This window comes from Pseudorca crassidens, chromosome 9 (genome assembly GCF_039906515.1).
Source record: "Pseudorca crassidens isolate mPseCra1 chromosome 9, mPseCra1.hap1, whole genome shotgun sequence".
In the NCBI taxonomy this organism is placed as follows: Eukaryota; Metazoa; Chordata; class Mammalia; order Artiodactyla; family Delphinidae; genus Pseudorca; species Pseudorca crassidens.
The window spans coordinates 22,569,136-22,590,766 of NC_090304.1; the positions used below are offsets into that span (position 1 = coordinate 22,569,136).

General features: G+C 47.1%; 1 protein-coding gene across 6 annotated transcripts in view; it reads right to left on the reverse strand.

Moving 5' to 3' along the window:
• Window positions 1-21,631, reverse strand: part of PRR5L (proline rich 5 like) — a 74,313-nt gene that overhangs the window by 18,518 nt on the left and 34,164 nt on the right. For 3 of the 6 annotated variants that reach the window (XM_067749370.1, XM_067749371.1, XM_067749372.1), the window contains 5 exons: window positions 19,470-19,518; window positions 7,728-7,777; window positions 5,319-5,413; window positions 2,494-2,585; window positions 1,274-1,408 (listed from right to left, as the gene is read on the reverse strand). In XM_067749370.1, the coding sequence (XP_067605471.1) occupies window positions 1,274-1,408; window positions 2,494-2,585; window positions 5,319-5,413; window positions 7,728-7,777; window positions 19,470-19,518 (421 nt within the window). Of the gene's footprint in view, window positions 1-1,273; window positions 1,409-2,493; window positions 2,586-5,318; window positions 5,414-7,719; window positions 7,778-19,469; window positions 19,519-21,631 lie in introns of all 6 variants that reach the window. The other 3 variants (XM_067749374.1, XM_067749375.1, XM_067749376.1) reach the window with 3 other exon arrangements.

Here is a 21,631-nt window from a genome sequence, read left to right on the forward strand (position 1 = left end):
ATCCTAGATGGAAATGGCACATTTAATCCTCATGACCACCTCTGAGATAGATACTACTCTAAACCCGCTCCACAGATGAAAAACCCTACACCCAGAGTGACAGCAATTTACCCAAGATAGAGCTGGATCTCAAACCTAAACTATTTGATTTTAGAGCTCCTAAAGGTTCCCAAAACAGAAAGGGAAAGGAGGGCCCATTTCCTGGACTCTCCTCTGCACATATACGTACAACGCACAACAAAAATCACCTTGGTAGAGGTGAGGTATCACTAGGGTATCCTCCCAAAGACGACATAGCTTCCCATCCCTCAAGTTGACCAAGGTTTAAGGAAGTTTTGCACTTCCTGCAACTCCTTAGGGTTTTACAGAAACATGGGCAAGAGAGGTTTTGCCATCCCCACATCCCCTTACCCTCCAGTCCCAAGAGATACACGCCACCCATGCTTCACAGGCTCAGCTTAACCACTCCTGGATTGCCTTCCCCAACCACCTCCAATGACAGCAGTCCCCCCACTTTCCTCAAGGTCCTACAGTTTCTATTCTTTGCACCACATCCCAGCACTCGGCATTGACTTTCTATCTCATAGGTATCTGTCCCCTCGCTTCATCGCCAGGACTCCTTTCACTTTACAAGACAGAAAGAGGCAAGCAAAGTTCCACACCCTTGAACACAGTGGGCACGCAAACACATTGTCCAGTGAGGAAGCAGGTCTCACACAGACACTTACACAGCGAGAAGGACCTAGCTGGACAAACAGACACCTCTGGGGGTGTCACTACCAGTGGTAAGAGTCCCTAACTCAGGGGTTCTCAGAGTGGGGTGTCTGGACCAGCAGTAGCACTTGGGAAATTGTGTGGGGGAGGGGCAGACAGGGGCAAGAGCAACCCTGGCCAGATCTTCGAATTTTTCAAGAGAAGCAGGACAGTACCATCCTCAGACTCATGCAACTGGGCTCCTGCCTGGATCTGAGGCTAAGAGGGCCCCTCTTGGGCCTCCAATGACTGCACGGGGCCATGCCCACTCAGATCCCTCCCCCCCCATTCTAAATCCATCCGGGTATCCGCACCTTGGAGTTCCCTGCCCAAATGGTCCTAAGGGGGACCTAGGTCTACACCCCCTCTCCAGTAGGACTGCCAAATAAAGCAGAGGCTGTCCAGTTAAATTTGAATCGTTTTTTAGCATAAGTATATCCCAAATACTGCATTATTCATTGTTTATCTGAAATTTAACTCAGCATCCTGTATTTTGATTTGCGAAATCTGCCAACCCTACCTCCCTGGTGTGTCTTCTTAAGACCCACTGTTGGCCGAAGAGTGAGTATTGCAGAGAAGGGAGAAGTCTGTGGACACAGGGAGTGAACCATCCACATAAATGCTTCAAATCCTCTCGCAGGGGTGCAGGGTGGAGCTGAGGATGAGATGAAAAGAGCAGTGCGCTGCAGGCCAGACACTTCTCCTGGAATTGTTAGGGGCAAACCTGAATTGGGAGATGGACTCTGAAGGCATAACCTCCCAATTTTTAAATATTTGACATGTATTTAAAAGAACTCCAACTTCCTTGAAAATACCACTCAGAGCAAACAAAGCACGTGGGCCCTTACCTCTGGTCCAAGGTAATTCCTACCTTTGCTAATGGCTGCATTGTTGCGGCACCCACGCCTGCACTTCAACAATAGATATGATGTCTTAACTGCAGTGGGAGGTGCGCTCATGAGCACATAGCAGCATAAGCGTGTGACAGAGACATACATTTTGGAGAAGAATATTTATTGGTCAGTCTGCCTGAGGGGCTGTCCATTCTGACCCAGCACTGACCAGTCCTGCTATTAGCTACTTCAGGAAGGTAGAGGGAAACCAACGCATGTGGTAGAATGAGCTGAGCTCACAGAATAAGAAGCATAAGAGATGCTACTCGGTTTTACTCTAAATTCCTCATTCTGCAGGAGATGAAACAGAGCTGTGCCTAGAAACAGGAAATGAGTTTGCCCAAACCCAGCTACTGATTCCAGGTCCCCAGTTCTTTCTGCAACATCACGGGCCTTCTCGTATTCAGGAATCCCTTACAAGGGGCGAGGAACATTGTCCCTTTCCCACAATTTGGGAGCCACAGAAAACGTGCCAGAAAATTGTGCTTCAAAGAAGGGGGTGGAGGAAAGAAAGAAAAGGAAAGAAAAAGTCTCCTTGCCCCACCTTCCCTACTTCTGAAAAGTAAGAAGAAACAACCCACTCCAAGAATATACAGACATACTCAAAACCAAGAGGGAAGAGAGCGCCTACCAATTGCTAGGTCTGCAGGCACTGCTCGTTGCTTGAGGTTAGATGCTGAATACAGAACAGAGTGGCCTTCCAAGGATGTCCGAGGTCCTGAGCCGGCTCAGGCAGCACCCAATCCCCTGGTTTTCCCCCATTCACTGGCAGGCCCCAGGGGGCAAAGGCCAAGGAATGAGACAGGCTGCCCAGACCGGCAGGAGGATGTTCCCCAGTAAGACTGACCTGAACTGGATAGAATATTGCCTGCAGGGTGGGGAGCGTCTCAGTGAAGAAGTGGTCCCAGACGTCAGCCAGAACGTCCATGCGATTTTCACCTACGTGAGGGTGAGAAGATGGGAGGGGAGGAGGAAAGAAAAGACCTTGGTCATTACTTGCAGGAGAGGCCAGGAGACAGTTCCACGTCAGGCGGAGCATGGGATGGTCGTGAGAGGAAGCTCATTACCTACTTTTTTTTTTTTTTTTAATAAATATTTATTTAGTTGCATCAGGTCTTAGTTGCAGCACATGAACTCTTAGTTGCAGCACGCGAACTCTTAGTTGCGGCGTGCACGTGGGATCTAGTTCCCTGACCGGGGATCAAACCCGGGCCCCCTGCATTGGGAGCATGGAGTCCCAACCACTGCACCACCAGGGAAGTCCCTCATTACCTACTTTTGATCCACAAGTGTTACTACAGTAAACATGGGATTGGATGGGAAAACTCGACCGAAAATATGCCTTCTCTCCCTTAATCCAGAAAAGGGAGCTGAATTTTGAAAAGCACACCATAACTGCTATCGTCACGAGAATGGTTACAACATTATCAGGCCCTGTGCTAGATTATTTATCTATAAGCTATCTCACGAGTAGACGCTATTACCCCACTTTACCTCAGACAGGCCAGGTATCTGGGCTCAAAGTCACACAGGTAGAAGGCCAAGCTGGGATTCCAGAACCCGTGCTCTTGCCCGTACAATCCAGAAAGATCATGTGCACAGTTATAAATTATTTTGTTTTTCATAATCACTAAGACACTGGCTTTTCAGTCTAGATTTGAGCTGTCACTTGAGAGAGATGGAAAGAGGGCTTAGAAACTATCACCTCCACCCACTGTAACCGGCAGGGCATTACTCTCTGAACAGTCACCTGCAAAACGCGGGACCCACCTCCTGACGCTATGCCTACCCTCATCCCCCGGGTCAGGAAGCCCAAGCCCTGGCCAAGCGCCACCCCCAGGCTAGATGGACATAGGTCACCCAACGCCACCGGAAGGCTGTTCGAGGGACTTTGCACCTGCAGGAAAGGCAGGCACTGGCAGAGCAGAGCCTGCACGGTGCCTGCTGTTTAATGACCTAGATAACAGAGCTGACTGGGCACTATCTCTGCTCAGCTGAGGCAGGGAAACTGGGTCAGCCAAGATTAGACCCTGAGAGATGCGTCTGGCAATGCACGGCGAGTTCCACTGAGCCGATCTTGAAAGAGTCATTTAGTGTTGTCCATCTATTAATTTAACGGACAACAAAAGCAGTGGCTGGCAGAGAAAACAGAACGAGGGCGTGACTAGTAGCTAGCAGGGCCAAAGCTGTGCAGATTTTGAAAGGTCAGAGTGAAATACACCGGAGAGAAATGCAAATCCACAGCGCCCTCTCCTTTCCCCCACCGTGTGCTAATTACACGTTGCTGGAATCGCTCATTTACTTCTCTCTGTCTCCTCCACTAGAATGGGAGTGAAGGCCCCGGCCCTGTCTGTGCTGCTCACCATTCTATTTCTAGCACTTAGCCAGACACATCAGTAAATCAATGTTTGGAAATCTTTAAATGAATGAATGGCAAGTACCGAGTGCATAGGTTTTTGCAGATACTAGGGCTGGTGAGTGGAAGGAGGTTACCTTTTAACCCACATATGGGACAGGACAGAGCAGGACTTAATAGCTATAGCTCCAACACTTTCCTTTGCTCTTAGATAAAGAAACCACAGCATAGGCAATCTGGCTGGGGAGAGTCTGCTTCCTTCTTCTGTGTCTCCATCCTCTTCTGTATTCCCCTTGTATGCGACTTTTATTTCAGCCCCTCGTGCTCACCATGCCCCCTCCATGCCTCAGGGCCTTTGCACGTTCTACTTCCTTTGGCTAGACTGTTCTCGCTCTCCTCTCTTTGCCTAACGTACATCCGTTTATCTTAATATTTTCAACTCCAGCATTACTTCCACAAGAAAGTCTCCCCCACTGGCCAAATCCCCCTATTATGGATTGTATTCTTAGTACTTGTCCCAGTTGGGGTTTTATATCTGATGGTGATTTGATTAATACCTGTCTCCACTACCAGGTAGTGAGGGCCTCGAGGACCTGAAATCCTATGAAGTTTTGTTCACCACTGTGCCCCTAGCACCTAGCAAAGTACCTGGTAAACAGTAGATAATCAAGGACTTCCCTGGTGGCACAGTGGTTAAGAATCCGCCTGCCAATGCAGGGTATATGGGTTCGAGCCCTGGTCCAGGAAGATCTCACATGCCATGGAGCAACTTAACCCATGCGCCACAACTACTGAGCCTGCACTCTCGAGCCAGCGAGCCACAACTACTGAGCCCGTGTGCCACAACTACTGAAGCCTGTGCGCCTAGACCCCATGCTCTGCAACAAGAGAAGCCACTGCAATGAGAAGCCCACGCACCACAACAAAGAGTAGCCCCCGCTCGCCGCAACTAGAGAAAGCCCGCGCACAGTGACGAAGACCCAACGCAGCCAAAAAAAAAAAAAAAAAAAGCAGATAATCAATAAATGTTTGAATGAATGTATCAATCACCATTCTCTTTTCAAAGGTAGGCTAGTTCACTGCAGGGAAGAGGTCAGGAAGTCAAGAGGATGGTCTGAAATGTTAGGGCATCCTGATGCCTAAAACCAAGGTGAATTCCAACACCTGGAGAGTGTATCTCAAAGGAGAAAAGGCTATGCCAGCTCCTTTATTGATGGCCCTTATCCTAAGTCTTCCATCAGAAAGACAAGCAGAGGCCCTCCCGACTGGAAGGAAGTGACAGAGAAGCCTGCTGTTCAGTGCTGGTGCCTACTTACTCCCCTTCACCTCCAAGATGGAATACTCATCAGCAATGAAGTCATCCTTCAACCTGGCAGCAGGAAGGCGCCTCTCCTGGGAACCTGCTGCAAATCTCAGAGAGGAGTGAAGGTTTTGGAAAGTGTTCAGAGAAGAACATCAGAGAGACACAGGCTAACAAAACAGGGTAGCCCTGGGAAGAAAGACTTAAAGGAAGGAGGTGACCCCATCTCCAAGAGCAGCCCACAAGTCAAGGCCTTAGCCCCCTGCAAAGATGAAATGGGTTTGGATGGGAGGTTCTAGATGACTGTCCTATAAAAACTGTCCTCTAGTTGCCATAGAAGTTTAGATCACCAGAGGTATAGAAGAGGTATGAGAAACTTCTTTAAAGCCAAGGTCACTAAAGCTCTAGAAAAGATTATATTCTGTCCACAAAAGAGTACCACATAATGAGGGGCTACCTCTGTCCCTTCCGCAGCCGTCAGGTAGAGTGGATGTGTACAAGCCAGGTCAATAAAGGAAAGGTTGTTCAGTGATAAGATGGATCAAAACTCTATTTTATAGCAAAAGAATCCTTTTATCCAAATAAAATCTTTCTTGGAGTTGTAACACACAAAATGAAAAAGTAGAGATGTTCTGGTTAAAGATGTGAAAGACCCTTATAGGTTCCCACCTGCCCCTTCACTGTGCAGAAAGAACCTTGCCACCCAGACCCCAGGACAAGAAGGGACCCAGCAAGAATATCCCGGCCCACTGCTCTCTAGTCATGCTTTGGGGCAGAAACACAGAAACTTGGATGCCCTTTGTTTATCCCGTCTAGCTCTGTGCCTGAGTTTTCACTCTGAACGTAGCTATGTTAAGTGTCACTTGGATGACACACAGTCAACTTTCCCTTTTAAGGGTCCTTGACACTCTGGTTTTGCTCAGCATCTCTTTCATAATGCTGGCCTTCCGCATTTCCAGGAGCACGGAATAACTCCAAACGACTTACTACCGGGCAGGCAGCCACCTTTCACACTGGTGTACTAGCCTAACTCCAACACGCAAAAGGGCCACGAAGCTCTTGTCAAAGCCGGTCACTCAAAAATAAGGCCTCGGGTTACTGGGTATCTCTAAGGTTGAAAAAATCTCAGCGTAGTTGCATTGGAGGGAAACAAGGCTGCAGGCTCAGTCAGTTCTTGAATAGACAGAGGTTAATTTCAAACCTCTCATTTTCCAAAGGTTTGGTGAGCACTCACTGTGTGCTGGGCACTGGGACCTTGCAGTGTCCATTTCTCATGTTTCTTCCTACTTTGTCTTTCCAGGAGACACTTCACTGGACACAAGTGTCTCTCCCAGGGAAGGGGAAGAAAAAAGGAATGACCTACTGCCTGATAAGTCTGAATCTAGAAGTAAACTTGACCTACAGATGGAGGTCTCTAGGCTGGAATAGGAAAAAAAAAAAGAAAAAAGGAAGGAACCAGTTTGCTTACCTACTATGTGCCAGGTATGGAGCTATGTCAGTTATACTTCTTATACTCCCTACGATCCCTAGTCCCATTTTATCATTTTAAAAATTATTTTAAAAAACCAAGGCTCAAAGAAACGAGAAACTTGCCAAAAGTTACCCAAGAAGTAGATGGTGAGCTGCACCAGGATCCACATCGGTGGGAGCTGAGATTAGCCGTTGGTGGAGCCATGGGGTCGGCCGACTCTTGCCTTTGACCACCTCCCAGATCCATTCAGTGCCTTTCTATCCTGCCAGCTTGACTCTAACACTTTTTTTTTTTTTTTTTTTTTGTGGTACGCGGGCCTCTCACTGCTGTGGCCTCTCCCGTTGCGGAGCACAGGCTCCGGATGCGCAGGCTCAGTGGCCATGGCTCACGGGCCCAGCCGCTCCGCGGCATGTGGGATCTTCCCGGACCGGGGCACGAACCCGCGTTCCCTGCATCGGCAGGCGGACTCTCAACCACTGCGCCACCAGGGGAGCCCTTTTCTATGTCTAGTAAATCACCCCCCATTGAGTAGGTGCCTGCTTAGCCTCCTGTCCCTCAAGTGGGTTGGCCTCCTGACATGCACCACCTCAAGAAACAGTATTATACAAAGGCCAATAGGAAATAGCCTGGATCAAACCAGAGGGAACAGTGTGGCAGGATCTGCAGTATAAGTTGTCCCTTCAAAGGAGACCACCAGCATGCATCCCATGAAAACCCCCCTTAACGGGGGTCTCCAAAGAGGCCACCCTAATTCCCCCTCAGTTCCCAAAACACAGTCTGACTTGCATTGCTGGGAGTGGCGAACTCGGGCGGAAATGCTGCCCCCTAGCTGGAGAAGGGGCGGCCGGGGTGAGGCACGCGCCTCTCTTGGACAGAAGCGTTCCAGCTATCCGAGCATCAAAGGCTGAGTCAGGGGCCCGCTGGACGGGGGCCGCCTTGTACTTGCCTTCACACAGCTTAATCTTCTCCTCCACAAACAGCAGTCCTTTTGCTAGAAGCTGGTTCTGCCGAAAGAGAACAAAGGACACAAGAGTTGGGCTACTTCACCGCGTGACAAACCCAGATCCACTCCCAGTGGGCGAGGGCACAGGGTTCCAGGCACTCGGGCGCTGCTCAAGCCTCCAGGCTGAAAAAGCCTTCTATCCTCTAGGAAGGCCGAGGCTTCCGGAGGCATCAGTGAGACAGCCCAAAGCAAAGGAAGGAGACGAGAGCCAAACCCAAGTGCCATCCCCGTCCCTCCGACCAGGGAATGGGCTGCCCCAAGCTTGGCTGAATTCTCTGGAAGGACTAGGGCAGACACCCAATGTCCTTCAAGCCCTTCGAGTAAAACTCAGAAAAGGGAGCACGGAGGCAATGGGAAACCATGCAGAAATAATGGATTTGTTTTATAAAAATGATTTTTTATAAAAATGCTAAACCTCTCACGCTAGCATGAAAGAGACTGCCCACAAGATTTTAAGCAGCAGTGAGTGTGGGTCCGTCAATGAGCGTGTGCGTGGGAAAGTTGTGGAAAGAGGAAGTCCCTTTGCAATTACAACTAACAATTGCTGAGTGTTTTGCACGTATCAGAGCGTTTATATTCTTCAGCTCATCTAATTCTGACCCTCCCAACAGTCCGGTCAAGTTGGTGCCATTACCCTGACTTCACTGATGGTCGGGGGAGAGGCTGGAGCACAGGACGCAGAGCTGGTCTTCCTATCTGCACAAGGCATGTTCTGCCCACTCTGCTTTGCTGCCTTCCAGCAAGTCTTCCCACCCAGACCCCTCCTTCCCTCAGAAGGCTACAGCTGGTCCCACACGACGTGGGCAGCCCCTCCAAAGGTCACAGAAGCTCAGAGAGTAAGGATGCCTCCCCACTCACTACACATCTTTAGATTAGCAAAGGCCTATGCTTATAGGGTAGGGGGTACACAGTGGTATATATCCTACCCCAAACCTAATGCGTTTCTTAGTACTCTCCTTTATAAAACCCTAAACCCTGTTACGGTGATGATGAGAGCATACATGGCAGAGAAGAAAGAACCTGGACATCAGACAGGGGTTCAAGTCCCAGCTCAGCGACTTTCTAGCTGTGTGACCTTGGACTTCATTTCCCTGAGTCTTGAGTCCCTCATCTACAACACGGCGTCACAACGGCAATTATCATAAAGTTCTTATAATAATTAACCATTATAAATACACACACACACACACAAAAACACACACGGTGTTTTATGTTCCCAGTAATCAGTGGAATTGGGTAGTGATGACAAGAGTTGCTCTTTTAGCCCAGCTATCTTCACAAAAGGAGTGGGAGGTAAAGAGAGTCAGTAATGAATGGACTTACATCAAATATATTAAAGTATTTGATCAAAGGTACTATCACATTCCTGTGACTAATACATATACACCAGAGATAATAGATCCTATGAAAATTCACAAGCTATAACCTAATTTAAAAAGTAATTGGCCACCCTTCAGTTTCAAGATGGAACCCCAACTCAAAGTTAGAGTGACATCCTATAGGAGTCTACCAACTCTGTTAAAGGGGAAAAAAAAAAATCAATTCCTTTACTAGGAATCATGGAACAGACAGGTACTTAAGGTGAAACTCTGTGTTCTCTACCTTCTAGCCGAGCACACGAATCCCAGCAGCAAGAAAACACCACAGCACCAAACTGAAACAATCCAAATCAGGACTTTGTGCCACCGAGCTGGGCAGGAATGGACGGTGGAGGTGTTTCCAGATGGCAGTCACTCCCCCTGAATGGTTCTGAGCAAAGATCCCAATTGAGGTCTGAAGTGTCTGCCCGGGTCCCTTTCACTGGCCCAGACGAGGGCCTCAGGGAGTCCCCTTGGCACTCCGTGCAAGGACTCCTCATGCATTGTTCTCTGTCACCGCCTCTACTGCCAACACGGACACCTCAGCCTTCTTCCAGAACACCTACAAACCCTCCTTAATTTCATGTTTCTGAGATGCACCTACAAATATAAGAGAGACTCCTCCCTACGACGCATAATTTTGTTCCATCACTGTAATTATCTACATTTTAAAGGTAGGGGGGGCTAACCAAGGCACTGAGAGAAATAAAAGCCTAGTCCAGGTTATATCATTAGTTAATAACGGAAATTAATTCAAACCCTATATCCTATGTGTTAGGATTTTAGGTCCTTAGGAGTGAGGACCACTTAATTTAGTCCCCCTGGCTCTGAGAACAGTGCCTAGATCATAGGAGAAGCTAATAAATATTGAGTATATATTGCCTGTTTTGATGTTACAGACCATTCTTTGGTTTTAAGAAATCAAGATAAGAGAATATTTGTAAGAGGAGAGACAGTGAGTCTCTGACAGGAGTGACAGGTCCTTAAAATTCTAACACCCCTATGCATTTGTACACCTTGCTCTTATTTTAAAAATGGTATTTATTTTCATTTGATAAAAACTACTTTGCATCTTACGACATAAACTTTAAAAAGTGGCCTAGGTTCTCCTTCCTCCTCTTTTCTATGTCTTCCCCCTTCAAGGAGACATTTGGGGCAAAAAAAGAAATTTTTTTCAAGGAGAAGAAGTTATTTGTGTACTATGGAGAAATGGAAAACATTCATTTTAAAATTTCTCATGATACACGGCATAGAAATTCTGTAGCTTAGACCAAAATAACAGTAACAGAAACTTAAAAGGGGCCTTAAAAATCATCTAGTCATTCTCCCCTCTCCCCAGCCCTGTGGTCCAAATCAACAGGTCACATACAGTTTCCATAATTTTTAGGTGGACATATTTTCCAGGAAGCTAAAGCACCTTTCAAAAGCATCTTGAAAATGTTTATACCCCTACGCTTTGTAGATTTTGCTCTCATTTTACAGTTGAATAAACTGCAGCTAGAAGCACGGTCTCCATCTTTTATTTGGCATGTGCTAAGTGAGTTAGGATCTTCTGGGCCAGCCTGGCTCTAAGCCCCGCTTCCCTATCTCGCATGCTCGAACCATTTGAATCTAGCCTGCATCTTCAGCTTAGCTGATTGGCTTGGTGCCTGCCCTCCACCCCACCTGGGTCTCAAACTGAGCCAATCATTTTCTCCCCTGGGAATCTGTAGTCACACGGGCCCCCTATGCCCCCAAGGGCCCTGTAATCCTGAGGGCCCGGTGCTCTGAAGGGCCTCATGCTTGGGGTTTAATGCTCTGCAGGTGCATCTTCACTTCTTAATAGTCTTAGCTTTGAATCTGTGTTTTGTAAGTGAAGCCTGCTGGGGAAACGGAACACGGCGCAGGGGCCCAGCCTCAGCTCACTCATGGTCCTGCCTTCTACAGTCACCCCAGGAGGGATTATCAGGCCCCTGCTCCGCACCCCCATTGCTGCTCTCCACCCTGCTGGCCTCCCCTGCCCTGCCCCACCACTGCCATCCTTCTATTCCCAAGGTGGTGACAGGGTTGCGTCGGCAGGGGCCCAGGCCCTGGTGCTCTGTGGCATCTTGGGGAGAGGCCTGGTGGCAGCCCCCCCTCCCTGCCCTGGGCTGGCAGAGCTCTGGCTTGAGTGCTGATGACTCAGCTGGGGGCCTCTCGACCACCCCTGAGCTATGTACCGAGAGCATGTGCCGAGAACAAGGTTACAATCTCTTGGGGGCCCCCTGTCCATGACGCGTTGTGGCCACAGGTCCATGGGAAGGGGAGTACCTTCCTCACCCTGGTGGGAGCCACATTTGCATCCTGCACTGGGCCCTGCAAATTACGAAGCCCACCCTGTCTGCTGGTCACTTCACCTAAGGACACACCAACTGGACATCTGTGGGGCTTAAGGCTGCTGAGACCTAAAAGAAAGAAAGAAAAAAGAAAAGAAAACCAGCCTGGATTTAGACAGCTATCTTGCATTGTTTGTCTTTCGAAGTGTCTGTCCCCACTGGCCTCACCTGCCAGTATTCCCAGCCCCAGACAAATGCCTGACTGTAGAAGGTGCTGAGAAAATGTATGGGAACCGAGCTGGAGAAGATCCTGACTTTTCTCTCGTCCCACTCCCTGCCTGATGGTACCAACCGCATCACCTCCCCAGCCCAAAGGCTTCAAGCCAAAGAACATTACACGTTAACGTTACTCGTTAACGTAACTAGCTAACATTACTAGTTACATTCAATAGCAGCCACCTAGGAAATGGGCCCATTGTCACTTCATGCAGCCCCCATAAATGAACTTGGACGGGGAATACACAGCACTCTAAGGAAGTGGCAGAGGATCCGGAAGTCAAAAACAGCTGACCTATCTGTTTTTATTAAGACATCAAAAACGGGCTGCCAACAGAAGAACAAGGCTCAAAGGAAAAATGCAAAAAACAAGGATGTCTGTGGAAAGGCATCCAAAACCATGGAGCCTTCAGTGGGTTGGAAGGACCGAGCTCATCCTGGGTAATCACGGAGGGTGGGCAGGACGAGGCGAGGACGGCAGAGGAGAGGGTGGGCTGCTGTAGTGCAGAGCTTGTCAATGTCAACCACATGCATCTTCAGTCAAGCAGGCTCCTCCTCGACCCGGCCAGAAGGACTCAGGAAAAGGGGGAACCAACAAGCTAGGGGGTGAGGAGAATGATGCTATTCCCACACAAGGTAGGAATTCTGTAAATGCTTAAGGCTGCCAGCCACCTGTTGCTTCTAATGCTTTAGCAGTGATGATAATAATGAGAACACAAAGAATGACGGTGGAGTTTTTTTATCGTTTTATTCTTTGTCAGGCACTGTATTATACCCTTCTCATGCATTACCTCACTCTACCTTTGCCACAAACTTATCCCCTTTATATAGATGAAGAAACAGAGGTTCACAGAAGCAACTAGCAAATGTGAGACCAGAATTTGCACCCAGGTTGGCTGGAATCCAAAGTCCCAATCTTTCCCCCAGGATATTACTCTGGTTTACTTCAACAATGATTAAAAAAATACTAAGGTGAACAGCTATCATTCATTCACTGCTCACTTTTTGTACAACGCACTTGATATACGTCATCTCATCTAGTCACTGCATCAACCTTTTGAGGTAGGTACTACGATTACAACTAGATTACCACTAAGAAGACTGAGGTTCAGAGAGGTTAAGTAACATGCCTACAGTCACACAGCCAGTAAGTGTTCTAGCAAGGACTGGGATCCAGACCTTCCTGGAAGAAAGGCTGGTGCTTTTAGGCATCACACTCTTCTGCCCTCTCAGCTGGAGAGGTTTTCAATGCCCTTGCCCACAAGGGAAAGTAGATGAGATCCACTCGGTTCAGATACTGGGGGCAGCTGGCTTGGCAATTTCAGGCCATGTAACTGGGTTCCGCCAAAGCTTCCATCCAGCTGGGTCATTGCTGCTGCCCAATCCTGCTACTAGCTTCTCAACTTCCGCCTCTCCAAAAGTACTGTCCTGGGGTCTCCCTCTCCACTACCATATGTGATGTCTGGCAAGGCATCCACCTGGCTCCCAGGTGGATGCTATTCCCAAATGAGACATTCTTTCCCATCCCAGAGGCGTCTGGCAGCATGTCACTCTGCCTACTGCGAACTTGTATTCACCAATCATTCCATTCTAGGCATTTGTTTCCAGGGATAGCAATGTCTGCAAAAGTTGCTGTTGTTGGCACCAAGCCAGTGATGGAAATCATGGGCCACCTCCATTTTTTTTCTCTTCTGTAACTTTGAAAGTACAGCCATCATCTCTTAGGATGTCTACATTTCCTGTGAACCTGGATGCCTTCCTAGATAAGCAACAAAAAGTCTTATAAACACAACTCACCCCCAGGACCAGAGAGTTCTTAATAAACCAGTCCTGGGGCTGTGTGTGTGGGTGTGATGAGACCAGAGAGAAAGCCCCAGATGGGGAATGAAGAAAATTTGAAACTTGGTACAAGTTTAATCTTCATTTAGCACATTTCGCTGGTAAAAGGGTAAAATTCACTAAAAGGGTGAATTTGGGCTTTTTTCAAAGTTATTTTACAAGGAAGCAGGAAAATGGTCCCACGTCTGTTTTGCTGGATCCTAAAAAAATAAAGTAAAATTAAATTTAAAAGCACTGAAACTTCTCTTCTCTGGGGTTTTCAGGGGATATCTTCCAGGCATTTTTAACATTTAAAGTATAATCCAAAAGATTTTCTTCTGTGGCCAGATGGCCTGGGTTTGATCTCCGCTCTACCTTTTACTAGCTGTATGACTGTGGATAACCTTCCTTTACCCAGGTTCAGCTGCCGTATATACTAAACGGTAATAATGAAATTTTCCTCATCAGCTGTCAGGAGGAATACATGACAGGAAGGATGCTTAGAGCAGTTCTCAGACTTGAGCGCACATGAGAATCTCAGAGGACTTGCTAAAACACAGGCGGCTGGGCCGCAGTCCCCTCAGCTTCTGACTCCGTTCATCTGAGGTGGGGCCTGAGAATTTGCTTTTCTGACACATTCTCAGGTGATGCTGAAGACGCAGGTCCAGGGACCACACTTTGGGAACCAACCGCTCAGAACTGTTGAACAACGCCTGGCACATAAATGCTTGAAAATATTAGCTGTTGTTACCATGGCGGCTATGTTAGTCTTCCTTAGAGCTGTGAGACAGCCTCCAAGAAAGGTCGCCCGTTGCTTTCCAAGTCTAACAAATATTTCTCAGACCTCCTACCTCCGTCCTTACTTCTTATGGCCACCGAGTTGCTGGATGTTTCCACGTATTTGGATGTGTCCACTCTTCCAGCATCTACCCCTGCCTTCCATCCCTTCCCCCAATGGTTCCCTAAACCTGTCTCCTGCCATTTCCGGCCTAGTCTACTTGGAAGTCACCCAATTTCATCCATTATGGGTTCCTGAGAACACATACCCATGTGGACCCAGACACTTACCTGATATCAGGGGGAGCTCTGTTCCCACAGAGCCAAAAAGGACGATAAAATCCCTAACTACACCTCATTTTCAGAGCTAGTCTTCAGGCGATATGTTTGCAGCATGTTGTACCTACATGTTCCCTCCTTAACAACGGAATGTGTAATAACCTCAGTACAATGAGGCCAAAGAGTTGCCATTTCCGCATATACCCATTGATCTCCACCCTTCTCTCAATTATATTAAGATCAGTGGTTATCAATTTCAAGACTCATTTTTCCATTTTTCTTCATAAAATTGCAGGAAAGTCCAATAAAAATATTCAAATAATTGCATAAAATTCAAGTAATTGCCGAGGAGGGCAGCCTGAAGCATCCAGGGGTCCTCCTGGCAGCCCCCAGACTAGCGCCTTTTCTCTCCCCTCTCAACAGCCAAGGGGAGCTTTAAGCCATCCCAATGTTCACAGACTCCCCAAGGCCTCTCTTCCAAGTACTGGCCAAATGCAAGATGCAACTTCTAACGACCTTCTCACCTAAAGACATCATCCTCTCCCCTCTTGCTTGTCCTCTCACTGGAGCCCAGCTCCTCTTGTTCCAAGTCCCTCTGTATACTGGCCCCAATTTTACCTTCAAAGCAGAGTATATGGGAATTGTGCCTTACTACCTTCTGCCCACCTAATTATCTCTTTTCCCCTTTTGGGAATCCCGTTTGTTTTAGAAGCCTTCCCATGTGGATTAAAGAAGATTATTATTTAATAATCTTAAAGATTATTAAAATAATCTTTAAGATTATTATTAGTCTTAAATAATAAGATTATTATTAATAATAAAGATTGATAATCTTAAAGAATAGTAAAGATTATACTGGGCCTGTTTTTAAGCCTTTACCATCCACTCGGGGTTTCAGTTAACACGATGCCGTGTGTCCCCTATACGGATGCATCTACCTCCCTGCACTTCAGTTTCAAACTCCATGGTGACCAGGATGCTTCTGTGGGTCCCTCCTTCAGCTCCCTGCCACATGCCACACACCCTTAATGAATCTTCTCTGATAATGATGAGCTAAGGGGAAAGTGGTCTCTTGTGACTGCCACAGATACGAGCAGTAGATGGAAACCTTTACATCAAACATTTACATCATCCGTGCCCTACTGACAAGTATGGCAGCCAAATTTCTCCTTTTCTTAGGTACTATCTTATTCAAAGCCACTGACTACAAACTGAGTCTCTGTATCAAGCGAAACTCTAGTTCCACCAAAAATAATTTAACTGTCTGGGCTTGGGGGAAAGCTTTCGACAGACACAACACAACCAGCAGATGCAGAAGCACAGAAAGTATGATCTGCCACCTCTCGCATCCCCAGGCCCCGGACCACCAAGGCACCTAATCAGGTAAGAGAAAAATGCAGAGCATTTCCTGTCAACCATTTCCAAAGATAAAAGGAACCAATTACCCCGCAGAGCTGTCTCTAGGATATAGAGTTCCTGTCGGAAACCCCAATTTTCCTTCCGGGTGCAATTCAAAACAGACGGAGGAAAAAGGAAAATCAATACTGGAAATGTCAAAGATTTTTCTGGCCTCTGTCATATGGAAATCTATCTGTGCTTTTGTCAATCAAACAGCCTGTCTTCTCTGTGTGCAGACACAAGATAAGCACCATCTTTCCGCCTGCTCTGCCCCTGCCCTCACCTCGGGTCATTTTCATTATTCTTCACTGAAGACAATCTTTCTGTGAGTCTTTCTTCAAAGCTGCAAAATGAGAATGTTCACTTTCAAAAGCGGAGCCACGGTGATGGCTTTTACAGGTAGCAGTCTCTGGGGTGGGGGGTCTGGGTCCCAGGAGACAGACCTCATTGCTGAGTCCAGATGTCCAGGCGGGGTGGGGGTGGGGTGGCCATCTCATCCTCCACACGGAGGAACCCACTCGTCACCTTCCCCAACAGCCACGTCCATGGCATTTGGGTCTTACCTGTCCACCCCCCTGGTTCTGCTCCTCACTTGTCCCCAGACCTTCCCCTCTCCTCCTTGCTGGAGGAATGTTCTTTCTGGAGCCCATTCTGACTTTCCCTCTTGAAACTACATCCGGTAGTTGAGTCTGAAGGCTGAGGTCACCTCTATCAGCCTTGCCTCCTGGATTTCCCTCTTCATCTGAAAACCTCTTCTTGGTGTGGCTTTGAAACCAGCCCATTTTCAAGGGTGCCTAGCGAAGGACTTTCCACACCTGAGTCTCTCTTGAACCACCTTCACCACTTGGTCACAGCCAGGGCCACATACACTATTATTCTTTGTATACTATTTTTCTTCAATCAATCCACTTTTTTAAAAACATAAATATGTTTATAAAAGAAACCACAGCAACACCATTTACCATAAATAGAATGTAACTCAAGGATCAACTCAATCTCAACAAAATGATGTTATGTAATCCTAATTAGACATTGCTTCTAGCTGAAGACACTAATTTTGAAACCTGCTCTCTCTTCCTTAAACAAGAGAGATCACCAAGTCTTGCAGAAGTGTAACAGACACAATGGCACAAACGAAGACTCTCCCTGGCACGATCACAAGTGCTAAAGGAAAATAAGGAAAGGAAACACTTACCACAAAGGCGAATGTTATTTAATACCATTGTGTGCAACTCCTAAAATCTCTCATGTATCTGTGGTGGGCAACCCCTCCCTCTCTCCCAATAAAGTTTATTGAGCATCTACTATGTGCTAGGTAATTTCTAGGGACTGGAGAACCAAACACATTTTTAAAAAGGCTCTGTGCCTACATGAGACTTAAAACCTACATTTTAATAAACAGTGTCTAGGATAGGCTTTTCTCCAGTATAGCACCTTAAACTAAGGAAAAACCCAGATTCAAAACTGTGAAAACCAGTTCATACCCCACACCCCCAGAAAGAGACTCGATATTCACCAAGCAGTTTCTCTGATTAAGCACTCGATAAAAAATGACATGTGGTTACCAGCTGTTAAGTGTCTGGCATACTTTGTAAGCAGCACTTACTGCCCCCAAAACCTCAGGGCTTTCCAGATAAATAAATCCCCACCCAAATGCCCTTCCCCACCCATCCGAGGGGTAGCCCCCAAAGCCAAGACATGACTGACATTTCAAACTTGACTGAAACCACACAGAACCCTGTCTATTTTAAATGTCAATGAGGAAGGCAGCTGGGCTGGCAGGTTTCACCAGGAGGGATTGAAAAACCACTTCTCTGTAGTTGGATTTAAAACTCAATCACTAGAGACAGCAAGAGAAGAGAGTGAGGACAAGACTGACCTTTGAGTCGAGGGCAACTGAAATGATTCACATTTGTGACTAATTATCTCTTTTTTAATCTTTGTTTGTCTCTCCCTGGACAGGGGTTTTCTTTCAAGCAGCTGAGACATTTGCCCTGATTGAATTCCAGGCTTCTGCTGGGTCTTGCTTTGTCCAGATATAGAGTGGCCAAGTGGTCATTTTCTGGTGTGTGTGGGTGTGTGTGTTCATGTGAGAGAGAGACAACTGACATCTGTCATTCTTTTAAAGTGCACATAAAAGTTTAAGCTTCCTGATTTATGGAAGGAAAATGGAAGGATGCCTGTGTTGTTTTTAAAAGCTAAAAACTCTTTAAACTGTCTTAAAAGTACGCTCACCTGGGATACAGAATAATATCACCAACCTGAAACCAATTTATTATGGATTTTTTATGTCACCTTCCCATTAAAAGGGATGGATTACACTTTAGAATAACAAATATGTATACAGTTGACCCTTGAACAACGCGAGGGGTTAGGGGCACCAACCCTCCGTGTAGTCGAGAATCTGCATATAATTTATAGTTGACCCTCCGTATCTGAGGTTTTTTTGTATCCACAGATTCAACCAACCATGGATCCTGCAGTACTATAGTATTGACTATTGAAAAAAATCTGTGTGGGGACTTCCCACCACGTGTCTTTGGATGGAGTCAGGAAGGCATCTCGCGTCAGTGGATTAGAAACCATCCTGACTGCACCTGGAATCTTGAACTCATTAGCTGCCTAACAACAGTGTCTAGGCAGGAGGGATGTTAGCTTATCTGATTCAATTCTATCTTTAACAGAACAGACCGAGAGGCTTAGTGACAAGAAAGAACTTGGCTAAAGGGACATAGCATTACACTCAATTAGGTACCATACGCGGAGTGGGAGGGAATGGCACTAGGAAAGCAGTTCTCCAAGTGTGGTTTGGGGTCTCCTGAGGGATCACCCAGACCTTTTCCACATGGTCAAAACGATTTCCTTAACAACACTAAGCTGTTATTTGCCTTGCATCCTCCGTTGAGTGTACTGTCGAATTTTCCAGAGACTAGGTGCAATATTTTCCAGATGGGCAATATCACAATAGACTGACTATGAAGCAGATATGAGGATCCAGTCTGCAGGTAGAGATTTGCAGACATATAAAACAATACCACTCTCCTATCCTTTTATTTTCAGAAAGTTATTTTTCATAAAAATGCCGTTTATGCTAACATGTAGTAGGTTTATTATTTGAATGAATTAAGGCACACAGTAAATTTTCTCAGGCTTAATTTCTAATATGGTGAAAATACATAGAGATAACCCAAATAAATGATCATTTTTAAGAGCGTAACGGGGTCCTTGAGACCAAAAAGCCTGAGAACCGCTGTCTGAGGCTATAGTCTCCATAAGAGCAGGGACCACGCTTGCCCTGTACGCCTCCACTGTCACTGCACTGCAGTGCCCAGCACGCAGTAGGGCTGCACTGCAATGCCCAGCATGTAGTAGGAACTCGGGATACATAATTTTGGATGTTGAAGCCATGTCCAGGTGTACAGTATCGGTCACTCCTTTAGGTACATGTACCCACGTGCACAATATAACACAAGCTCAGACCCACACAGCTTACCTGAAAATAGTCTGTAATGAACGATCCAAGTTCACTCTTCAGCAGCCTCCTGGAAAGAGAGAAAAACTGTCAAGCAGCCCTTGATGCTATAGCTCCTGGAGTTCACAGATGCTTGGTGAATTGCCGTGCTCACCAGTGGCACAGGGGCCGAGGCCAGGCCTGAGCCGGAAGTGTGCTTTCCTAGGTGCCAGTATACCCCACCCCCACCAAGGTCATTAGGGAATTGGGGCAGATGGAACTCCTAGAAAGCATCTGCTCCTTAGTTCACTTTAACAGATAAAGCATCTCAAGAGGGCAGCCACAGGATATCCCAATTCTAACAGAGGTGGAGGCAGGCAGGGGCACCTGGCTTCATGTGCAGCAAAAAATAAGGAAGAGAAAGGCCATGGTTTTGTAATTCCCCCTCATTTGCAGACTTTACGGTTTAAAATGCATTTTTCATACATTCTTCACCCAAGTATTGCAAAGTATGTGTGTGTGTTGGGGAGCAATTATTATCTCTCGTGTATAGATAAAGAAATTGAGGCTCAGAGAGGTCTCCCAAATAAGTCAGTGGCAGAGTGAAGATTCAAACCCAGACCTTCTGCAAATTCAACATCTCTTTGCATAACCCTACCCCGTCTCGCCTCCAAATCCATCGGAGACACTGAGCTTGGTACCGTGGTTTCAGTGGCCTTACTGCCCATCCCAAAGGGACTTAAAAGTCCTTCAAAGGAGAACAGATGGATTTTATTTATGCAGCACAAACATTTATTCAGCTGCTCTCTATGAGCCAGACGTTGTTCTAGCACCAGGCTTGCAGAAGTGAACAAGACAGGCGAGGTCTCTGCTCTCAGGGAGCTTACATTCTTGTGGGGAGGGGTGTGGAGAGCTAGCAGGTTAATCGATACACTCCCGAGGTAAGTGCAAAGAGTCTTAAGTGCTTAAAAAATAAAAATAAAACATGGTGGTATTGGCACCAGACCTCCTTCTCCCTGAGATAAATCATGGGACTATCCCTACTGCTCTTTCTTTAATTTGATCCAAATAAGGTGAGGAAGCTAAAACCAAGGATCCAGGAAAAAAAAAACTCTTCAGGACTTCCAATAATTTCATTTACGCATCCCACCGGACACGGTTACTAAAGAGCAAACACTCAAGCTTCTGACAACACCTGCCGGGTTTTAACTCCTCAAAAAATGCATTCTCACGTGTCGCTGTAGGATAAACGGGAAGTTACAACAAGATGCCACAGTGTGCAGAAGATAGATACAATAAGACTGAGTCACAAGAAGAAGAAACAACCAAGATCTAAATTTCTGCACCAGAAAGAGCCCTGGAAAGCTGAAAACTCATGCTGAGCAAGGAAGATACCTTCCTTTTGCCAGGACAGAAAACGTATCTGTGGTGGACACCGCACTTTGAGATCCAAGTGAATGGCAGGCTCTCAGAAGGCCATCCCATCCACAGAACCCAGGGGTTCACCCAGATGTGGGTGGGTCTGACAGAGACAGGGGAGCCTTCGTCGGTCACTGGGCCAAGAGCAGGTGGGTCACGGCTGGTCTTCGAGGCCAGAGGCGTCGCTCAGATGGGACACAGAAATCAAGTGGGCAGCCCCAGAGGGAGGCCCTGAAACAGGAAGAGGCAGGGAGGCTGCTTCTGGCTGCTGGAAAGAGAAGCACCTCCCAACAAAGTCTTCATGGCCACTGGGAAGTCTCAAAACCATAGGTGAAGAAGCCAAGCTTCATCAAAAAGTGGAAAAGCAGGGCTTCCCTGGTGGTGCAGTGGTTGAGAGTCCGCCTGCCGATGCAGGGGACGCGGGTTCGTGTCCAGGTCCGGGAAGATCCCACATGCCGCGGAGCGGCTGGGCCCGTGAGCCATGGCCGCTGAGCCTGCGCGTCCGGAGCCTGTGCTCCGCAACGGGAGAGGCCACAACAGTGAGAGGCCCGCGTACCGCAAAAAAAAAAAAAAAAAAAAAAAAAAAGTGGAAAAACAAGTCCTCATAACGGGCTACTACTAACAGTTTCTTAAGCATTATCTCGGGCACTTACAATGTTAAGGGGTCAACACGGTTCTGAGACTAAAACGCAGGCTATGGAATTGGTGTCCCGAGGAAGCCACGCTGGGAGGACACTGTGTTCATGTAGACGCTTCAGGTAAAATGGAAAGAGACAGAGGTCGTC